Consider the following 18,156-nt stretch of genomic DNA (forward strand, 5'->3'; position numbering starts at 1 on the left):
ATTAAGAACTTGCTCACAAAGAGGAGGTTTAATTTAGCCTCTAAATGGAGACAAATTAGAGGCGTTCAGAGTCACAAAAGGTGCTTTTGTGGCAAAAAAGCCACCGGCTCATAACACAGGAACAATGGGTCACTTAGTGAGAGTTGGAGACAGTACATTTGAGAAGATAAAAAGAAAGAGTATTTTACACTCTATATGTAAAACTTGTGGAATTTATTGCTGGCAGAACCATAGAGAAAATGATTTTAGTTGGAAATAATAGTGAAATCTAGTTGGTGATGGGCAAGGAACCTCATAAATTCTCAATTCAGCTTGTGAGTAAAAAATAGATGGCCCAGCTCTATTTATTAGAAAATGCTTATATATTAAACATGTGCATCAGGGCTGTTATAATAATGTTATAAATATTCTATTGTCTGAGGGGGACACCGCTTTTTTAAAAGACTGTATTCTGAGCAGGTACCACCCTCAAAGCAGATGCCCACAGGGATGCTTCCCATAGCTGTGATTGAATCAGTACACCACTGATTTTTGGAGGCAGTTTAGCTCCTTAGGCCACCAGGATTCTATTAAGTGCTTGAGAAGAGGTAATCTAATCTACTGAATGGCCTGAAAGATCGAAAGCACCTCCAAACACGAGCAACTCCTTCACTTCTCAACAATAGGATCAGGGAACTGGGAATATTATTTCAACTGCTTAGGAAAGGTAGGTGAAAGTGCCGGGCAGAGGCCAGGCAATTATCTCTCCACTATGTGTTAAACAGTATTTTCGCCTGGCTGATAAATTACTTCCAGCTGTTGGCAACAATTTTCTCCTCATCATGGCAGGAGCGAGAGACCCTGGCGAATGCTGAAGAGCAGCGCGAGGCGCTGATTAAATCCAAGATCCAGCTGGAGGCCAGCGTCAAGACGCTGTCTGAGCGGGTGGAGGAGGAAGAGGAGATAAATTCCGAGTTGACTGCCAGGGGGCGGAAACTCGAAGATGAATGTGCCGAGCTGAAGAAAGAAATCGATGACCTGGAAACACTATTGGCGAAGTCACAGAAGGAGAAGCGAGCTACAGAGCACAAGGTACTTTTTCTATAATGTCAGGAAGGCCTAGATGCTGGAATTCCACACCCCTGCTCAGGCTTCGGGACCAGGCTTGCTCTGTTTAAATTAATTAACACAGTGGCCTGCAACTTTACAGCACTGGGACTCAGACCTGGCATAAAATGAAGAGTCTGATGAACTGTGCTGTCCTGATTCAAATACCCAACTCGGATTTATGGAACTCCACTTAGTCTCCCCAATGAAACGGTTCCATTTGTTCCAATCTTATTGCATCTGAAAACTAATAGAGCAAAATGGTTTCACTGGACCTCTATCCTTTTTCAGAAGGAGAGGGAGTGGGATGCAGTTTATTGAAAGGTGATTTGGGATGAGTCTGAATCCCCACCCCAGTCATCAATTTGGAATTTGACCTTGAAGATGTCATTTTAATTCCAGCTAAGGACTTAAATGTTTTGTTCATTTTAGTTGAGGTTTTTCACTTGTGCATCTGTGTATAGATCGAAGTTAGCTGAGGAGTCTGTATCTGACCTCTGATTAAAAAAAAAAAAAAAAAAAAAAACAGTCTCCAGAATAATACTGTCATTTTGGCAGATGATTAAATCGCAACTCTTGTACTGTTGGTTCCCTTTCAGAAGCAGCACATGGCCCTGATAGAAATGGCTTCCATTTTTGCCTTTTTTATTGGCTGGAACTCTTCTTTAACTGCCACTTTCTTAGGCTATTGAAGCACAATGAGATTAATACATGCTCTGAATACTCAAAAGAAAGCTAAATTACCTTTACTGGTGTTCTTGTTACACAATAATATGATGCTCTGAAAACTGGCCATCCACTCACCTATGTTGATAGCATTTGATTGCTCAGAGCCCCCATTCCCTGACTATGACAGATAACAGATCACTGTGTGTGTGTGTTTGTGTGTGTGGGTGAATAAAGGAAAAAGTGAGTTTAGAGTTTTAAAAAGCCCATCAGGAATTTGGCTATATTTGGTTCTTTAGGACGGTTGATACCTCATGAGATTTTTGGGCATAGAAAAGAGAGAAGATGGCCCTTAGGGTTTATACTGCACCTTCCAGGGGTGGCTCTCTTGGAGCTGTTGTCATCTTGTCCCTGCAGGTCAAGAGCCTGACTGAGGAAGTGGAGTCTCTCAATGATGACATCAGCAAACTCCATCAAGCAGCTGACGCCATGAGGGAGGCTCACCAGCAGACCCTGGAGGACCTGCATGCAGAAGAGGAGAAACTGTGCACTCTGAGCAAAGCAAGAGTGGAGTCACTGGAGCAGCAAGTGAAGGAGGTTGGTGGTGATACGTCTTGCTAGTTAGCTGTCTACATCTACACAAACCTCCACATTTGACTTAGTTAATCTATCCTGACATCTTCGGAAAACCTTGTAGCACGGTTTGTTTCCCTCATTATTTAGAAACGGAGGTGTTTTTTTTTCCTTAACATATACAGAACCACCTCAGAGGCCCTAGAATGTAATCTGTCTATTTTTAAATGCAACTTTCATGCAACCCTGGGCAGTTGGGAGAACATGGCAGTGAGTTGCAATGGGTATTGCTCTAAGGGACTGAATGTTCCCCACAGAACCTGGTCTTTTGCCCCACAGATATGCTGGTACTTTATCTGACACTAGTATTGAAGGATTGTGTAAAGGTCCCTTTGTGGCTCCAGTGACGCATTGAGGCTTGTTATGAATAAGTCACAAGCTGTGTTCTACCTACGCTATTGGTAATACTTGTAAGATTCTGGACATAGTGCCTCTGTTTTGCCTCCAAACACCCTGTGAAATAGAGATGTTGCAGACCAGTCTCAATGGATAGATTCATCGCTCTTCCAGTCTCTTCCCAGCCTGACAGAGTATATGCATTCACTGTTTTATTGGTCCCCAAAGTTTAGCCTTTATAAAATTGCTGACAGAGGTCGTTAGGTTTTTCGTATCCGCTTTTTCCTCGTGCCTCTCTATCAATTTCCTCTATTACCTATTAGTTGTCCCACTTCTCTTCCTGGTTCCACTGATAGGTATCTCACAAAAAGCCTCAATATGAGGATTTATTGGTGTGTGTGTTGTAAGCATACACACACAATCTCTCACACTTGTTCTCTCCTGGAGTTTGTTTATTTTCAGGTTTTCACATACACCTTCCAGAAAGCCTCCCCTTTCCCCCATTTGATTTTTATACCTTTTGCTGGTTACAGGAAATAGCTTCTATTGCAGCAAAGTACACATATCAATGAAAAAACAGCCATATTGTAACAGTTATCTAGCCCCCTGCTAAATGTACCTTGATGACATTGTTGGCAACACTGATCCAGACAGAACTGGGATGTTCTGAGTATCTTGGTAAGGGTCCCAGAATATGACAACATTGTGGACCAGACAAGGGTACCAAGGTGGTGAAGGAGGTATGGTGAAATCATGCCATATGAGATGCATTTGAAAGGCTCAGTGATGCTGACTTGGGAGACTCTGGACAGCCACCTAATATTCAGGAATGATCATGTGGAGAGAGATTGGCTTGGTGTTGCTCCAGGGAGCAGAGCTTAGACTTGTGGGATGAGTTCACAGAGAATTCTTTGGCTTCTTACAAAGAATCACTCCTGAGTAAATGGACTTATCCACCCATGAAATGAGCTGCCATGTAAAGAAGTGAGCTTCCCATCACTGGAAAGTGATCAAACAAGGGCTCCCTAGGCATTTATTATGGGTTTCTTTCATAGGCTAGAGCACCTATTCCTTAATCTCTGAAGTTTTCCTCCCTCACTGTGATTTCTAGATTCTTTTGTTATCCTATTGTTATGTGTGATATTTTAAAATATCTATCTAACTGGCACTATTTACAGACTCTGCTTGTATTTTTTGTTTTTCCCCCAGAGGGTAAGTGGTTAATGAACACATTTAGTAAAGTAGAAACTTTACTGTTTATTTGGCTAAATCCTATCTCCTTTTGTCAGCTGGAGGGTGCCCTTGAGCAGGAGAGCAAAGCGAGAATGAACTGTGAAAGGGAAAAGCGCAAACTGGAGGGTGATTTGAAGCTAAATCAGGAGAGCATGGAGATCCTGGAGAGTGGCCAGCTGCAGCTGGCAGAGAAGCTGAGGAGGTGAGCCACCTTTCTGTTGATGCGAGATTCTGGGAGAACTTATGTGGGAAGGAACAGCGTTCTCACCTCATTTATCCTCATGACCCTAGGGCCAGATGTCTCAAGACCTGAATGGGGAGATAAGAGAAATAACAAGCCTAAGAAATTAATTTTTTTCTTCCTAGGCTTGATGCATTTACTCTCTTTTTATAATTATGTAATAACCTACAAGAAAGTAACTGAGAAGACTGACTAGCAGATGCACGTGAAAGGTGTGAGGCATAGGAGAGGCAAAAAATTGGAATTTGAGGTTACAATCAAAAAAATAAAAATGGCTCACTCCTTTTACTCATGATGAGATCAGTGGCATAAAACATTTAAAAACTGAGGAGTTCTTCTGTGGCTCAGTGGGTTACAGGCCAGGTGTTGTCACTGTGGTAGCTCTGGTCACTGCTTGGCATGGGTTTGATTCCTGGCCCAGGAACTGCCACATGCCATAGGTGTGACCAAAAAAAACAAAAAAAACAAAAAACAAAAAACAAACAAACAACAAAAAAAAACGAACCAAACATACAAAAAAAAAAAAAAAAACTGTGTAAAAGTAAAAAATTCATCCTAAGGTGAAGTCCATACACCATCTGATTATTTTAAAAAAACTTACTTGCCAGATAGATAGAACTTTATTAACACTTATATAACTTTTTGGGTCAAAAAATTTACTACATATGTATTAAACCTTAAAATTTAAGCAAAACATAACATGGTCAAAATTAGTGGCCTTTCAGCTCATGATGAGTCCCAAGGAGCTCAGGGCAAGATGGCCCTCTCAATTTATTTTTATTGCTGAGTGAAATGGATTTCCTCACCTTGTCCCTTTTGTCTGCTAGACTTTCTTCTAACCATTAGAGGTTTTCAGGTTATTTGGAATAGATTAAATACTAGGGGGAACTAGTGAGGTGTAAGAATGAGATAAGGACATGGAAGTCCTGTCTTGGCACAGCAGAAACAAATTTGACTAGGAACCATGAGGTTGAGGGTTCAATCCCTGGCCTCCCTAAGTGGGTAAGGGATCTGGCATTGCCATGAGCTGTGGTGTAGGTGATAGACACGGCTCGGATCCTGCATTGCTGTGGCTCTGGCGTAGGCCAGCAGCAACAGCTCTGATTCTACCCCTAGCCTGGGAATCTCCATATGACGTCAGTGCAGTCCAGCCCTAGAAAGACAAAAGAAAAAAAAGAAGGAATGAGATAAGGCCAGGTTAAAGCTGGGATAATACTCGTTGCTGGAGCCTGCGGAAAAACTTTAAGCAAGCAGCTGTGAGCTTCTGGTTTTCCTGTGTACATGGGTTTCCCTTTTACGTGCTTGTGGTCAGACTTGATTAATAGCCTACTAGTAAGTTACTGAACTTGATAGGTGGTTGAAAAAGATGAAATAAGTAACCCTATGAATGTAATGGAACAGTGAAAAGCAAAATGATGATCGAGTTCCCTTGGCCTTCAATTTTGAAGATTGTATTCCAGCTCAGCAAAGTGAAAATGATACTCCATGTCCTTGTAGGCCACAGGTCAAAGATCTCTGAAAACTCATATGTTTTCAGGAAGTTATAGCTTTATTATACAATCTTTTCTCTAAATGGACCTATGTCTATAAGGAAACTCAATACATGAAAAGGGGGCATTTTAAAATAGTGATGACATGATAGACTATTTTAAATAAATAGTACTGAGATGATTAGCTATTCATTTCCTGAGGCAAAAGTTAAATTTCTTCCTGACACTATTCACACACACCCAAAGTCCAGTTGCACTAAAGAATTAAATGTAAAAGTAAAACTATAAAATCATTAGAAGATGCTGTTTATTCTCAATAGCCAACATATGAAAATAACCAAAATGCCCAGTAATGGATGAATGGATTTAAAAAATGTATGTACATATAATGGAATGTTAGCCTCTTTTTAAAGGAAATCCTGTCATATGTGACAACATGGATGAACCTGGAGGACATTATGCTAAATAAAATAAGTCAGTCACGGAAAGACAAATCCTGCATGATTCCAATTATATGAGGCATCTAAAACAGTCAAACTCATAGAAACAGAGTAGAATGGTGGTTACCAGGGGCTTGAAGGCAGGGGGGAGTGTGTAGTTGCTGTTCAATGGGTATAAAATTTCCATCATGCAAGATGATTAAGTTCTAGAGATCTGTACATCATTCCTATAGTTAGCAGTAGTGTACATTTAAATATTGGTTGAGAGGGTAGATCTCATGTTAAATGTTCTGTAGTAACAACAACAACAACATGGTAAGTCTTAGGCAATTGGATTCTTAGGAAACTCCTTGAATAAATCACAAAAAGCCAAAAACATAAGAAAATCTTGGTAAATTTGATGTTTATACGTTAACATTTTAAACAGTTCTGTGGCAAAAACCAATGTAAATAAAATTGAGGTAAAATTTAAAGCAGGATAAATATTTGCAACAGATATCAAAAATAAATATCCAGAATACTAAAGGAAAATCTATAATTCAATAACTAGATGAACAACCTAACAGAAAAATGGGCAAAGGACACAAGAGGGCAGTCCATTTGTTTTATTGCTCATTTGAAAATCCTCATAGTTGACAGCATGCTGCCCTTACTAGTAAACAAGGTCATTCATAATAAAACAATGACATGCTAATCTATTAATTAGGAAAAATTTTAAAGGATGCTAAGATTAAGTTTAAATGTAGAGAAATAATCTCACATTGCTATTGGAGGGCAAAAGGCAAGGTTATAAGTTTTTAAACACATACCTATACCCAGCACAGAAATTTCTTGCTCAACATCTGCTCTGTAGAATTACTCACATGTACACAAAGGCACATGTATATAAACAGTATTATTTGTAAAAGTAAAATTGGGGAGGAGAGAAGTTCTTATTAATAGGGAAATGGATAAACTGCATGATGTTTTATATGATATATAAATCATATACTAGTATGTCGCATTTAAGTTTTTTTTTCTTTTATTTTTTTGTCTTAGGGCCACACCCTTGGCATATGGAGGTTCCCAGGCTAAGGGTCCAATCAGAGCTGTAGCCACTGGCCTACGCCACAGCCACAGCAATGCCAGATCTGAGCCATGTCTGTAACCTACACCACAGCTCCTGGCAATGCTGGATCCTTGACCCACTGAGCAAGGCCAGGGATTAAACCTGAGTCCTCATGGACACTAGTCGGGTTCATTAATCGCTGAGCCACAATGCGAACTCCCTGTCACATTTAAGTTTTAAGAGATACAATCTATGTGTAGGCCAACATGGAAAAATCTCCATGTTTTATTGGGTTAAAAATGCTGTACTCTATAAATATAAATGTATAAAATATTATACCTTTCACAGTAAAGAAAATGAAACTCTTTCTACCTGTATATAAGCACAAACATGTCAATACTTAGAACTAAGTGTCTGGAAGGATTCACACCCAACTGATTATGGTGATTACCTCCAGAGAAGGAAGAGAGGCTGGGTATAACAGCCAAGAAGACTTCAGATATAGATGTAATAGCTGAATTTTTACAACAAGAATGAATCCATGTGTTATCACTATAATTTAAAGAATGTTTAAACAAAATGTTTTTACTCTGAGCAATTCTACTTGATACTTCTTTTCCTAACAGGAAAGAATTAGAAATGAATCAGATGAGTTCACAGGTAGAGAATGAGAAAGGCCGGGTGGCTCAGCTTCAGAAGATGCTTAAGGAGCAACAGGTAATTATTTATCAAATACCTGTGTGCACATGTAGTTAGATCCCAGAGGGGTGATTGGTGCTTCAGTGACAAATGCTCTCCTGAGGTATCTGTAACTTAGCCAACTACAGACAGAGGCAGAAAAGGTGGTGGTTGAGAAGATAACATGACATTCTACAGATATGGGACTCAGGGGAAAACTACTGTTTAAGCTTTGATTTCCTTATTATGAAGATAATAAAAACAAATAGCTAATTTGTTGAATGTTTGACATAAACTAGGTATTGTGCTAAAATTCTGAATGTGTGTATTTTTACCCATTAATCTACTTCTGACAATCTTTTAGCTAAAATTAAATGCAATAGTACATTAAAGTGGTAAGCTCAGTGGCTGACCTGTGGTAAGCGTTCAATGTTACCAATTTAATTTTTTATGGTGATTAGTCTTTGTGATTAGAAGGCAATTATGCTGAAAATTTGTTTCGTAGCTACTTGTAGCCTCCAAACATTATTTGATAATGAGCAGCTATTTATAAAATTTATACCATGCCGCTGTTTTATACTATATGACCACATTATAAAATAATTTAAAATATGGATACATATAACTCCTCACATATATGTGTGGATGGATTTTCTTCTTTGGAGCTAAATATTCAGCTCACTAATGTAAATGTTACTCAAAATCATTTTGGAACTTTTTTTCTGAGACATTTTGAGCCAGATAAGACCAGTGAGTCTCACTTCTTTAGGGAGATACTTTATAACATGGTATCAATCTCCAAGCAATTATCTGTCATATTCACCAGACTTGTCTTCAAATGATACTTTATCCAAAAACAATTTCAGTTTATCAAATACAAATTTTCTTACCTTAATGATTTTAAAATGCTCCGAAGATTATTTCTGAAGAAACGTTTCAGAAATGTTTGGGTCAATGACAGTATTGTTTGGAATAAAGGAATTGGATTCCAAGATAACTGATTGTAAGGGGATCATGATCACCTGGTGTAGAAATCATAAATTTTTAGTACCTGCTCTGTCATTAACTAATCTACAGATCTGATAGCCTTATCCATTTAGAAAACAGGAAAACAGCTTCCTCTAAGCCATCATACCAGTATTTAAGGAAAAATACCCTAAAATAGATTTTTTTTTTGTCTTTTTAGGGCCACACCCATGGCATATGGAGGTTCTCAGGCTAGGGATGGAATTGGAGCTGTAGCTACCCCCCTATGCCAGAGCCACTGCAATGCCAGATTTGAGCCTCTTCTGCAACCTACACCACAGCTCATGGCAAGGCCGGATCCTTAACCCACTGAGAGAGGCCAGGGATCGAACTCGCAACCTTATGGTTCCTAGTCAGATTCGTTAACCACTGAGCCATGATGGGAACTCCCTAAAATAGAATTTATCCTTTTTTCCTTCTACCTTAACCTATGCCTTGTTATTTAAGGTGATGTTAATGAACATCATTGGCTTTATTGGACTGTCCCACAATGATGCTATGGAGATTTGTACAGCTATTTGCGCTTACACTGAAAGACTTTTGGGCTCTGAGATTTCTTGTCACTACTTTTCTTTATCTAATAATTTTGCTTCTAATGATAACAGATTGCTATTCAGTTAGGACTCTTATTCCTCCATCAATTTTAATTTGTTACTTCAATTGTCCTACTACTTGAAATCACCTGAAAACTAAGGAACTTAAGTTGGCCAAGTAACCAAGTCTTGTCAGAATTGTGTATAAAATTAAATTGCTGCTCTTTCTTATGAGTTAGCACCTGAACTTGGAGATATTCAGTCTATCGATCAGATTTTTGCCCAAGTTTGTAATAGTTGAGGTTGTTGGGTAAACAAATGCTAGATAAATGAGGTATTGTATATAAAATTTATCATTTTTTAAAAATAAATTCTCTTTCAAGTGTTTTCTTGTTATATGAAAGATGTTCTCTATTCCTTTGGAAAGTGCTTTGTGTTTAAATGTCCCCTCCATGTATATAACATAATGAAGTTGCTCATCACTAAGGGCTGAAAAATTGGAAGGAATTGCCAATTCTAATTCTGGTCTTGGTACTGATTAGGAGCAAATAACTTAATTTCTGTGTATTCTATCTTCTTTAAACTATAAAAATGGGAACCAAAAGTGTTATGCTATTTTTCTTAGTTGTGAGAAATTTTTTAAAAATACAGTAAAGCTCTTGAACATAAAATATGCTCCAAGAGCTTAGTAAAAGTCAAAATTATTTACTGCTATAGACTCAGATACAGGATTTGAAAGAGGAGCTGGAAGCTGAAAGGACTACTCGAGCCAAGGTAGAGAGGGAGAGAGCTGACCTCACCCGGGAGCTGGAAGACTTGAATGAGAGGCTGGAGGAGGCAGGAGGGGCCAGTTTGGCTCAGCTGGAGATATCTAAGAAACAGGAAACAAAATTCCAGAAGCTTCGCCAAGACATGGAAGAGGCCACACTGCACTTTGAGGCAACTTCTGCCTCTTTGAAAAAGAGACACGCAGACAGCCTGGCTGAGCTGGAGAGCCAGGTAGAAAATCTACAACAGATCAAGCAGACCCTGGAAAAAGACAAGGGTGACTTGCAGTTAGAAGTGAATGACCTCCTGACTCAGGTTGAGCAGATGACCAGAGCTAAGGTAAGGACCATTGCCAAGCCCTCCTTGAGGTTTTAGAACATGGAAGTTGGTGGTGGCAGGGGGATTTGCTAGTGAAGGATATAGTCTTGAGATTGGCTAGATCAAGTCTAATCTCAACAGTTATTGTCACATGACCATCACCTGAATGTAGCCTGACAGTGGCATCCAGTTTTATTGGACTTCCAGTCCATGTTCCTTGTGGGTCTTTCTGGTGATGATGTCATAAGTAGGCTGGAAAAGTGAAGCCACTAGCTTTTGAGTGGTGTTTCTCTCCTGAAGAACTGCTTTGAGTTGGGAGCCATCCTTAGCGTGGGCGTGGCTCAGGTATTTCAAGTCCCTCTGAACAAATGGCTTTTCAGGGAAGAAAAAACGTTTTCTCCTTCATGTCTTCTGGCATCTCTTTAAGGAGCCAACACTAAGAGAAACTTTATCACATGTTCTCTCTTCCCTGAGCCCATTAATCTCTACACTGCAAGTTCTCATCTCAAATGACTAGTATCAGATCACAGGTAAGGGCCTCCTTACCTTCTGGCAGTTGAGAGGAGGCTGGCTTGAGGTCGTGCAGAGCAAATAGCTGGTGCCAAATTCTCCTCATGAGCAGAATCTGTAGCCATCTGGGAAAGGGATGAACCAACAATAAAGCTTGATCTCCATGGATGGTGGCCAGAAAACTGTAGACTTTCTTCTGAGATGCCGAGTGGCTCCTGAAATGTTTAGCCTTAACTTACTTTAAAGACCACATTGAGTAGAAAGAAATACGACTACCCTGCTTTCCCCTCTCTTTCTCTCCACCATCCCAGCCATCCCACTTCTGATTATTTTAAAATATAAGTTTAATGAGTACTTAGGATTTCTCTTCTTCATCTCTTCCATATTCTGCATTTACTGTGGATTCTGTCTTCAACTCAGCAATGAAAATATTTTCAATCCATGCCTTGTTGGCTTCATTTTCCTTCTTTAGCCAAAGCGAGCCCTGGAAGACTGCACTCCCTCTACACTCTGTGCCTCTTCTTTATCCTCAGGAACTCTTCTGTTTCTGTACATTTTAGTGGGAAGTCATAAAATCATAAAACTGTTGATAGGTTCACCATAAATCCATACTAATTAGGTGTGAATTTTATACTTTCTAACTTCCTCTAGAATTTCATTGCTGCTGAGAAGTTCTTTAATCATCTAACTTACTTTTATTTTAGAAGAGAAACAAAATCAGACTCTAACCCTGCCTTTCTGAATTCATCCTTTTAATAAATAAGACCTATCTGAAAAGATTAAGACCATTAATTATAATTTCTCTCTTCACCTTAATAGTTATTCACTCATCCATTTCTTCCCTTCTTGTTCCAAAAAACAAAATAATCTTCCACATAACTATTATTTACCCATTTTAATTTTTTTTTTTTTTTTTTGTCTTTTTGTCTTTTCTAGGGCCGTACCCGCGGCATATGGAGGTTCCCAGGCTAGGGGTTGAATTGGAGCTGTAGCCGCCGGCCTACAACAGAGTCACAGCAACACAGGATCTGAGCCACATCTGCAACCTACACCACAGGTCAGGCAACACCGGATCCTTAACCCATTGAGCAAGGCCAGGGATCGAACCCGCAACCTCATGGTTCCTAGTTGGATTTGTTAACCACTGAGCCACGATGGGAACTCCATATTTGCCCATTTTAAAAACCAAAAGACTTTCCCTCACATACCAGGGATTATATTTGGAGAGAAAACCAATCTGTCCATATCTCTCTTAATCTGACTCCTTAACTAAAGAGTAATATTCTATTTATCTATTGATATATAACAAATTACCCTAAAACCTTGGCGCTTAAAACAACTATTATTCTCTCTTGGTTCTAGGGATTGACAGGTTAGCTCAGATGGCAGTTAAGGCTGGAATTGTTTTATTCACTCACATGTCTGGCTCAGGGGCTGGGATAGCTGCACAGTTGGGGGCTGTTTGGAAATCTCTCTTTTCATGGGACCTCTCCATATGGCTAGCTTGGTTTCCTCACAGCATAGCACCTGGAATCTGGACTTCTTTCATGACAATTCAGGGCACCAAAAGGAGGTATTCCAAGAGACCAAAGTAGAAGCTGCTGAGATTCTTGTGAGGTAGGCTTACAGTACTGTCTGACTCCCATCAGTGATGAGGCACAGGGGTAGGGGGGTGGATACTCTGAAGTTTGGCTCATTGAGGGGCCATTCTTGGAGACTAGCTCCCACAAGTGGGTGTAAACCTCATACCTCCTCCCTCCTTTAAGCTCTACAGTGTCTTTTATTTCCTCTGATTATCTTAAAAGTATTTCCTTAACTGGTTCTTTCGAAGTTCAGTAATGTCTCCCTTCCTTCAAATTAGCATGTCTAAAACCAAGCTCATTACCTTCTCCTGAAGCTGACACATTTCCTGGGGACATGTTTGTCCCTGGCACCCCATTTCTTCCATCACCCAGGATCTAAGCCTATAATTGATTACTTATTTCCTCTCTTGTCTTTTGCTTTCCAATTAATTATTACAGCAGATCCATTTCACACCATCTTGCAACTTTTCATTCCATTCCCATTCACATGTAGGACTTTCATTATCTTTCTTTTTGTCATGTTAGGGCCATACCCGCAGCATAAGGAGGTTCCCAAGCTGGGGTTGAATCAGAGCTGGAGCTGCTGGCTTATGCCATAGCCACAGCAATGCCAGATCTGAGCCACGTCTGCAACCTACACCACAGCTCACAGCAACGCTGGATCCTTAACCCACTGAGTGAGGCCAGGGATTGAACCTGCGTCCTCATGGATGCTAGTCAGATTTGTTTCTGCTGAGCCATGACAGGAACTCCGGACTTTCATTATCTTTTAACTGGACTCTTGCAAGGGCTTTCTAAATTATCTTTTTTTGCTTTTAGTCTTTTTTCCTTTTAGTCCTTCTTTCTATTTTATATGGTATCCATATGAACATTTTGAGATGGCTTTATTGAATCATGTCCCTGCTTCAAAGTGAACTCCAAACTTCTGCCCTTCAAGATTCGCTAGAGCCTGTGATCTGACTCCATTTGCTCTGCCAGTTTCAGATTCCATTATTTTGCTTTCTGGATCCTCCATGCAAGGATGCTTGTCTTCCACCAAATATCCATTTTTCTACCAATATGCCTTTTCCAAACTGAAGTGTCTCCATGGAATGCTCAAATTTAACTTCCTTTATTAAAATTTTATCTGTATCTGAATTCTTGTCCCCCTAGTACTGCTGCATTATATAGTCTTTTCACTTTGCTTAAATAGAAAACATTTCTAAGGCAGAAACTAGGTCTTATTTTACTCGTGTGTACTACATGCTTTCTATAATCTGTATACTCAGTTACTAGCATTAGTTTTTACACAGGCCTCTTGGGGATTCTGTGACTCACAGGTCCAATGATTTGTCCAAGGTCACAAAAATTATATAGCAGAGATGGCCCTCAGCTCCAAATCTTGTGTATATCTGTGGCTGACCACATTCTGTCACTGCCTTACATATTTCTTGGTGGGATAAATTGATTCCCTTCACTCTCATAGGCATATACATTATGCTGAACTTTATCTAGAATTGTTTACTTCATCTTTTCCTGAATTATAGTGCCAAAAATGCCAATACTCAGTGGTACAGTGGAAACTGAAACATTTTCGAAAGCACATTATGCTGACAGAGAGGCCCCGGGCAATTTAGAAGTTATAGGCAATCTCACAATTATCTTGATTATTTTGAATTCCCATTGGTTTCTGGATTTCTAGGAGGCAGCATTTTTATGCATCATTTTAAGAACTGACTTCAGGATGCATGTGCATTATTCCCTTAACCTCTTCCTGCCTGGTATCAAAATTTTGTGTCTAATCTTCAAGCTTAAATTTGAACCTCCTATCTTCAAGCTTAAATTTTGATGGTACCACCCCTTTGAATGTTCTATCCCTGTGTAGGCCACCTCCAGATAAACAATTTAATTGTCTCCTGCATATCCTGCTTATGAAAATACTTTTTCAATGGAAAACACTATAGTAGTGTTAACAGGGCCCATGATTTCTACTATTGGAAGCTCTGCCTAGGGGCAAACGCCTTTTCTGTGTGCCTGGGTGGCTGTCCTCTCTGCAGATATGCACAGACCAACTGGGCTTTACCACACAGTCTCCTCTTGAAAACTGGGCAGTCTCTGGCTCCATCACTTACATTTTCCCCACCATTGACCAAGCTGTCTTTTAGAGATCTGTGTTCTTCCCCCACCCTCAGCAAATAGGTATGTAGCAGAGTATACTGGAGGGCATACGCAGAAGTGGCATTTCTCACATCTGGCTGTGTTCCTCCTGTCCCAGTTCATGGGTCATTTATCATTGGAGTTAACATAAAATGAAGATGGTTCACATTGTCATCACATTTTTATCCAGTTTCTTCTGGGACGTAGGATTTGCAACAATTTGAGCCAACTAGGACTTTAAGGCAATCAATCCTTAACCCTTCCTTTGTTATTATTTGTTACAACAGATACTTAGAGCTCTAGTATCTAGTGCTTGACTTTTTTTTTTTTTTTTTTTTTTTTTTTTACATCTTCTCAGGCAGTTTATCAGTTCAAATCCTAAATCTAACACATACTAGCTGTGTGAATTTAGGCAAGGTATTTAGCCCCTCTGTTTTTTCATTTATAAAATTAAGCCAATCTGAGCTCTGGAGGAATATTAAGGAAAGTGAGTGTGCTGACTTTGACTGTCAAATTACTTCCTTTTCTTTTTTTTTTTTTTTTTTTTTTTTTTTTTTGTCTTTTTAGGGCCGCACTCGTAGCATATGGAGGTTCCCAGGCTAGGGGTCGAATCAGAGCTATAGCAGCCAGCCTACGTCACAGCCACAGCAACATGGGATCTGAGCTGCATCTGCAACCCACACCATAGCTCACAGCAACACCAGATCCTCAACCCACTGAGCAAGGCCAGGGATGGAACCTGCAACCTCATGGTTCCTAGTCGGATTCGTTAGCCGCTGAGCCACGAAGGGAACTCCTTAAATTACTTTCTGAAGTAAGAGCAAACATATTATTCAACATTCAAAATATTAGACATTACAAAATAAGACCTCTTTTTTTTATTGCTACTGTTGCTTCTAGTAGCAAGAGGAGAGTGTGGGTAATTGAGTGTGCCTGGCATTTAACATCAGTACTCCAACCTATATGATGCTGATGACATGGCACAAAAAGCTTGTTGTTGAATCTCTGTCAGGTTTGGTTTCATAACTGTCACAAGGACTGGGTATACTGCAGAACATCTGTGAACAGAACTACATGGCATTCCTTATCAGCCTCCAAATGGGCAGAAACCAGATTTGGCTCTTCACTTGTTTGTTAACAAGTGGATAATGCTGGCCAAGTTTAAAAAAATTGAGGGTTTGGAGTTCCCATTTTGGCTCAATGGGTTAAGGACCCAGTGTTGTTTCTGTGAAGATGTGGGGTGGATCCCTAGCTTTGTTCAGTGGGTTAAGGATCCAGTGTTGCCACAAGCTGTGGAGTAGGCTGCAGATTCATGGCTGTGGTGTAGGTTGTAGCTACAGCTACAATCAGCCCCTGGCCTGGGAACTTCCATATACTGCTCGTGTGGCAGTAAAAAGAAAAAAAAAAAATGAGGGTTTGGGATTTATAAGGAACCCTTGAAATGCGACCTCTAACTAAATGTTAGTGGGTATGTTGGTCAACATCTCAGTAACATCTGCAATAATTTGAGTGCCTTAGACATTTATTAAGTGCCCCCCCCTTTTTTTCTGTCAAGCACTTCATTTGGCCTTGTGGATATAAGATGTAATCTAGGAGTCTTTCATAAGGAGTTCATAATATTCATCAGTGTAAGCTTAAAGAGAACAATCTTCAACACAGCATAGGCTCCAGCTGGAGAGCTCCAAAATACTTGCTGATTCAGAAGTTTCCCAGAGGACCAAAACTGGCATCTTCTTTGAAATGTTTCTGGTCCATAGCCATTGCTCTATCATAGAAATTAGGTCAAAATTGAAACTAGTAGACTTAAATTAGATTTCATGGTTTTTACCATTTTTTTTTTGGAATGCTATTGATGTGATCCTTTCTTTGTCATCATCTTCTATTTCCATAGCACTCTTTCTTTATAGAGACAAAAGTCTCATGGGGTTATCATATAAAATGAGATTTAACACATATAAAACACAAAAACAGCTATGTAAAATTGATAGAACCATGGATCTATATAGTACCATCAAGTGTCATTTTATGACTTCTGATATATTAATAATAAGAATGCAGAGTTCCCACTGTGGCTCAGGGGTTAAGAAGCCAACATAGTGTCCATGAGGATGAGGGTTTGATCCCTGGCCTCACTCAGTGGGTTAAGGATCCTGCACTGCTGCAAGCTGCAGCATAGATTTTAGATGCATCTCAGATCCCTTGTTGCTATGACTGTGTTGTAAGCTGGCAACTGCAGCTGATTTGACCCCTAGCCTGGGAACTTCCATATGCCTCAGGTGTAGCCCTACCAAAAAAAAAAAAAAGGAATGAAGATTACAGCTAGGCAAAGAGGATAGCACCATCTTACACTTGGCAGCTCTTTGTCCTAAAGATATTGGGCTTCAAAGTCATTGGCATAGCTTCCAGAGTTTGGCAAGAATCTGATGATTAGTTACCTAAATCAAGTAGAAGCACAAAGGCCAAATGGCATGTCATTTTCTTCAAACATTAACAACTAATTCTGAGAAGTTGGGGTTTGGGATTGAAACACTAACTCATGAGCCTGCAGCCTTAGGGATTGGGAGGGTTCAGTTTTGACAGTTTAATTCTGCTATTATGCAGAATCAGCTCAGATCCACCTGCTTTCTCCTGTCCTTCTTGGTCAGCCCTTTGCATTTCCTTCCTTCCTCCCCTATCCTCTTGTATCTTTCCCTTCCCTCTGAAATGACTTCCTTGATACTGGAGCTCCTAGTATATGCTAGACACTATTCTAGGTACTGGGGGTATAATCTGTGATTAGATGGACTCTCTACTGTCATGAAACTTATATTCTAGCAGGAAATAAATATGGTTAAATATATAATATACTGTCACAAATTATGAATATGTATTTCATCAGTATTTGAGACATTTCCTTTTTTCAGAAAAGTAAAGAATTCTAGAAGGGGATCTAAATACCCAGAGAGCTGGGTTTCTCCTTTATCACATAAGATCTGAAAATTTTGGCCTCTTAGGGGGCCCAGTCTATTGTACTTACTTAAATTAGAAAATGTGGTTTCCCAGTGCTGGCTGTGGCTTTCAGGGCAGAGCAGAGAACAGTGGTCCCAGGAACCACCCCTATCCTCCTTCCTTATCCAGTTAATTCAGCACGGCTTCTATAAATCATGTCCAACCTCTTCTTCTCAACTCACAGGCTAATGCTGAGAAGCTCTGTGGTCTACATGAAGAACGCTTGAATGAAGCAAATGCAAAACTAGATGAGGTGACTCAGTTGGCAAATGACCTGACAGCACAGAAGGCAAAGCTACGGAATGAGAATGGTGAGGAAACGTTCTGTGCTGCTTTACTTCTCTGTCCCCATCCCAGCAGACTGCTGCACAGACTGCTGAGATGATGAACACTTCACTGAGCCAGAGGGGCAGTTAACGATTCCAGGGGAGGAATGAGGTCCT

General features: G+C 39.9%; 1 protein-coding gene across 1 annotated transcript in view; it reads left to right on the forward strand.

Moving 5' to 3' along the window:
• MYH15 (myosin heavy chain 15) overlaps window positions 1–18,156 on the forward strand; it is a 148,363-nt gene that overhangs the window by 69,622 nt on the left and 60,585 nt on the right. Inside the window, exons 23-28 of the mRNA XM_021069826.1 lie at window positions 829–1,071; window positions 2,170–2,349; window positions 4,011–4,156; window positions 7,800–7,890; window positions 10,128–10,517; window positions 17,898–18,024. Coding sequence (XP_020925485.1) covers window positions 829–1,071; window positions 2,170–2,349; window positions 4,011–4,156; window positions 7,800–7,890; window positions 10,128–10,517; window positions 17,898–18,024 — 1,177 coding nt within the window. The remainder of the gene's footprint in view (window positions 1–828; window positions 1,072–2,169; window positions 2,350–4,010; window positions 4,157–7,799; window positions 7,891–10,127; window positions 10,518–17,897; window positions 18,025–18,156) is intronic.

The sequence above is a fragment of the Sus scrofa genome, chromosome 13, assembly GCF_000003025.6.
Source record: "Sus scrofa isolate TJ Tabasco breed Duroc chromosome 13, Sscrofa11.1, whole genome shotgun sequence".
In the NCBI taxonomy this organism is placed as follows: domain Eukaryota; kingdom Metazoa; phylum Chordata; class Mammalia; order Artiodactyla; family Suidae; genus Sus; species Sus scrofa.